We start from the raw sequence: 5,664 nt of genomic DNA, 5'->3' as shown, positions 1-5,664 counted from the left end.
ATATATATATATATATATATATATATATATATATATATATATATATATATGAAAAAAATAATTTTTTTTGTATTGTACAGATAATTTACGAAACAGATCTAATAATATATTATACAAAATTCTAATGCCCTACTTTTTGCATGTTAGGCAATAAATGTGATTGCTTGTATTGTGCATGATTGATAGCAGAGTTGTTATGCATTTTATTAAAATAAGAATGATCATTTCGAAATATATACATCAACATCATTCATCCACTAGAATTACTTATTTTCGAGTAAAATGAAAAAAAATTAAGTTATTGCATTCAAAAAAAATTATTAATTATATGCATCAGTTTATATCCTTTTCATAAATATTAAAAAAGTTTCAATGAGACTTCTTTAGTTTAGTTTCGTACAGAAATTGAGATTATTATTACATTCTTATATTTTTTAATAACTTGTAGTATTCGATTATTAAATAATATTTATATCCTGCCTGTGTCAATCCTTATTCCCGTAGCACACCTGCTCTATACCCTACGTTTTGTTTATAATCCATTTCTATTATTCTTTGTATATTTTTAATTTTTCTGATCAGTTTGTAATTCTAATAATTTCTCCCAACAGGAGTCTATTGCAGTACATTGATGAGGAGTTGTTGCTAAGGTATTGGCAGGTAACCCTTTTCCCTTGCACCTTGCACCTTGCACTTATATCTCCTAATTCTGTGGATAATTCTTGTAAATTGCATTATTTATACAATTAATTTGTTATTTATTCGCTCACGTTTCTTTGATATCTTTTTTCTCTTATTGCAAATATTTAAATGCATGTTTTAAATTAACAGGTTTAATTTTGTTAATTTTTATTTGATTCTTTGAAATAATACATATATTTTCAAATTATCCCTTAAGTCGCATTTAAGTTAAATAGGAAAGCGTAATTTCTAAGTGATTTGAGAAAATTAATTCAATTAATTTAAAAAACGCAACCAAACTAAGAATATATGTTTATATATGTTTATATATAATATTTTAATATAACAACGACAAAATAAAGCTATATATAATAATTGATTAAATGATATAAGTAATATACAATAAAATTAAAACTATATAATAAGAAGAAAGCACAACTAAATATCACAATTTAGTCAACATTCGCAGTGTGATCTACAAAAAAACATTAATATGCACAATTTTTAGATAGACGTAGAATGAAGTATGTTTCTTTTTTGTTACGTATTTGATGTTATTTGTTGCATGTTAGTTTTTCAACATTCTGGACACAAACTATTTTTACTTATCAGCCAAACTGGTGAAGGAAGTTTATATATATGTATATACGTATAATCTTATATACATATAACAAGATGTTTATTAATTAAATTTTCTATTATATAGGATTGCTTATATATTTTGTTATAGAGGAAAGGCCTCTTTCAATATTCTATACTCTTTAATTTAATATAATGTTAATGTATTTATAATTATCACACTGGAAATTTAAAATGCAATTTACGAAAATTGATTGCAATTATGATTGTTACAGACTTTCTTAATATATTGTGGAAAAAAAATATTAAGATTATGTTTTAAATAGAAACATGTGTGTATGTGTCGACATCCATTCAATCGTCTCATAATAAATCCTTGTGTAAAATTGTTATACATTTAAAAAGCAGAAACAGTACTAATCATTTTAGCAAGTATTTTATTTATTTATGTATTTTATTTATTTATGCAGTATATTAAATATATTATTTATAAAATTCCGAAATATATAATCATATATTAAGTAATATCATACACAAAATTAGTTTACAATTTTATAGTATATGACCACAGTTTCACATGTGTGCAGGGGGAATGCAATGTCGATGGTTGGTGGGCATTGCGACCAGCTATATTCCCTGCAGTAAGTAAATAATGAATTACAGTAAACAATTTTATTTCCGATTTTTCGTTTGAAATATATTGTGAAAATATGATTTATTTTATTATGGATGACTGATTGAAAACATAGTCTAGAAACATGTACAAGATCACATTGTACTATGCAAATAATTATTATTTCATTAATATGTTTTATTTAAAATATTTAAATATCCTTTATCCTTTACTAAATGATTACTACAGGATGACTATTGGGATTATATTGAAAGTAAATCGTTATATTTATTCCTCCATTTCGATGATCATTTTTGATTAAGGTTTTCGAAACTCGTTAATTTTACGTTGACTTATTAATTACTTTGTACAATAGTTCAAATGAAATGGACGAGTCATCAATATCCAACTTAAATATCCAACTTTAATGAAAAAAAAACAATCATTGAAACAGAAGAAAAATAACGATTTACTTTTAACACAATATCATTGATCATCTTGTACAAATACGAAAATAAAGATATTTGATTCTATTATGCGGGGAATATTAATGGCTGACGTATTTGTTTCTGCGTATGATTTGTTTAACTAGCAGTATATGTTAATTTATTCCAAAACACCAAAATAAGCCTTATATGTATGTCCAATTTTATTAACATCTTAATAACGCGATTGCCTTGTGTACTAGCTAGAAATATGCAGCTTTACATCATACTTTTCCATCACATCTTATTCGATTTCTTGTTCATGCTTCATTCAAAATTATGTTGCCAGAAAGAATATACAGTCTAAATGTTTATTTATGATTTATAATATATGCATATAATATATTAACATTTATATCTTGTTTATTTTCTATATATTATTCATTCTTTATTAACAACATTTACATTTCTTCTTTCGTAATCATTTAAAGAAAACGATTGTATATTAACATTTATTTAAATTTTCATTTTTAGAGCTACTCTTCCATTGGGGGAATCTTCGAACGATTGCGAAGTTCATTGTCCATATTACAATGTATCTGGTACGTATGTATTATTATGAATTGATGAAAAGGATGTCGTTATATAGTATAGTCTATAAATAGTCCCCTTCTGTATATCTACATGTATGCAAATAAAAAGTAGATTTATATATAGGGTCTCAAGCGAGTCCCAGACGTCATAGCTCTGTGGATGAATTGTATGGTCTCATCAATAGTTCTCAGTCTTTAACAACTGTGAATGGACAACGTCAACGATCATTATCGGACAGCGGCCCTAGGGACGAACCCGCACAGTCAAACGGTATACATCATGAGCTTAACACTTAAATGATGTAAATATTCACGATAATATTGCCTAGATAGCTTCTTATTAAAAAAATTATTTTAAGAGATTATTAATAACTTTCTTTATTCAATCATTATTTACTCTAGTATCTTATGCTAATATAATCTTTTACAGGTGACAATGAGATATCGACTGATCGAGACAGGGAAAGTATGAGTCCCGATTTACTATCAGACACTCCACCTGTTCCTCCAAGAAGAAGAGATCGGAAGAGACATACACCACCAAGACCGATAAGTAATGGACTGCCTCCTACGCCGAAAGTGCACATGGGAGCGTGTTTTTCAAAGGTTAGTTTCTTCACACAAAGTGAAGATTTTATATTATATCTTCTCGCAAAAAGATTGTATTATAAATTATTATATATATATTATAATATTATATATATATTATAAATTATTTTGCTGTACATGAATATATCGCTGTACCTGAATTATTTTTTTGTATTTTACATTATATTATAAACTATTGTTCGATTATATATTATTTGTTGTGTACTTTAACTATTTTTTCAGAAAATACTACACGTTACGAAAATATATTTACCACATTGTTCTTCGATAGCTGTTAATAAGATATTTGTTATTTTTATTAAACATTAATAGGTATTAAACATTAAACATTAATAGGTATTCAATGGCTGTCCACTGAGAATACATTGTACCGCAAGTTGGATTCATCCAGATACAAGGGATCAGCATCTGCTTATCGCAGCGGAGGAAGGAATTTATAATTTGAACTTGAATGAACTTCATGAAACTGCGATAGACCAACTGTATCCTAGACGTACTATCTGGATGTATGTTATCAAAGATGTTCTTATGTCTCTTTCCGGTAAGTAGATCTTGACTTTATTGATACTGTTGCATGATAGATTGATTTATATATTTTAAATATTATGAATAATGCGTATTATAGGAAAAACGCCTCAGTTGTATAGGCATGACTTATTAGCGATGTTAAGTAAACAGACTCATAGATTTTCATTGCATATGAATAAAATACCAGAGAGATTAGTCCCTAGAAAGTTCGCTTTAACTACGAAAGTACCCGACACCAAGGGATGCACCAAATGTTGCGTTGGAAGAAACCCATATAATGGGTGAGTGAAAGCAACATGTATATTTTTTTCTGAATACATACATATTATTCAATGAGAAAAAATTGTAAAGTACATGTATTATTGATTTAAAAAAAAATTTGATATCTAATATTGAATATTTATTCTATTTTCTTGTTTATTAAGTAAAATTTGACAATAATATATTTTCTAACAGGTACAAATATCTATGCGGTGCGATGCCGGCAGGTATATTCTTAATGCAATGGTACGATCCATTGAATAAGTTTATGCTTTTAAAACATTTTGACTGCGTTCTACCGTCGCCGCTAAATGTCTTTAAAATGGTTATCACGCCTGAAATGGAATATCCGATGGTATGTGTATCGGTTAAACAGCCATATCAGCAAAATAAATTAAAGCTGGACTTAATTAATATGAATTCGGGAGCGAGTTGGTTTCATAGTGACGAATTGGAAGATATGGACGGCTCAGGTATGCTTATGTTATATATATCTGACAATAACAATTCACTTGTTTACAATCTTTATCTTTATCTTTAAAATATCTGAAAATGATCTCTAATCCAGAAAATGTGTCATCTATAAAAATATTATTTCAGCAACTGTGATACCAAGACGAGAGAATTTGAACGTTATTAATGTTACGCAATTCGAAAAAGATGCAATACTTGTTTGTTACGATAGTGAGTACTATTCAAGGTATTTTATCTCGTATAATGGTATATTATTAAATACAACATTTTTATATTTATAGATGTAGTAAAGATGGTAACTTTACAAGGAAAACCCCGTATTAGCAAGAAACAGTTATCAGAGTTACAGTTTAATTTTCAAATCGAATCTATCAGTAAGTACAATATATTTCGTTTATTTGTATCTACTTTGTAGTCTTCATAAAATTAAATTAAATCGTATGATTTATATTTCCAGTTTGTCTACCTGATAGTGTATTGGCATTTCACAAACATGGTATGCAAGGTAGAAGTTTCAAGAATGGCGAAGTTACACAAGAGATTAGTGATCCGAGTAGAACTTACAGGCTACTAGGCTCAGATAAGTATGTATCTAATTAAATAAAAACGGCGATTGTTAATCTAATAGAAATTTTGAAAAATAATTCAAGAGGATTAATAATGAAGTTTGCTATTTTTTTAAAATATCTGAAAGAACTATGTCGTATATTAGATTTTATATTTAATATTATATTGATACATATTCATAGAGGAGTTAAATATAATATGAAGAGAAAACAATTAACCTTACATCTTGTACAGGGTTGTGATGTTGGAGAGCCACTTAGTTCATAGTGGCACGTTGACTGAATCAGAAGGAGCAGACTTGTACATTCTCGCTGGACATGAAGCTAGCTATTGA

General features: G+C 27.6%; 1 protein-coding gene across 1 annotated transcript in view; it reads left to right on the top strand.

The window, feature by feature from the left end:
* LOC105626607 (mitogen-activated protein kinase kinase kinase kinase 5) overlaps positions 1-5,664 on the top strand; it is a 9,119-nt gene extending 3,455 nt beyond the window's left edge. The window contains 12 exon segments of the mRNA XM_012207901.1: positions 583-650; positions 1,848-1,901; positions 2,833-2,900; positions 3,016-3,162; positions 3,322-3,497; positions 3,837-4,041; positions 4,126-4,309; positions 4,485-4,762; positions 4,890-4,973; positions 5,045-5,137; positions 5,221-5,347; positions 5,565-5,664. Of these exon segments, the coding sequence (XP_012063291.1) occupies positions 583-650; positions 1,848-1,901; positions 2,833-2,900; positions 3,016-3,162; positions 3,322-3,497; positions 3,837-4,041; positions 4,126-4,309; positions 4,485-4,762; positions 4,890-4,973; positions 5,045-5,137; positions 5,221-5,347; positions 5,565-5,664 (1,584 nt within the window).

This window comes from Atta cephalotes (genome assembly GCF_000143395.1).
Source record: "Atta cephalotes unplaced genomic scaffold scaffold00005, whole genome shotgun sequence".
NCBI lineage: Eukaryota > Metazoa > Arthropoda > Insecta > Hymenoptera > Formicidae > Atta > Atta cephalotes.
This window is presented reverse-complemented; position numbering and strand designations above follow the sequence as displayed.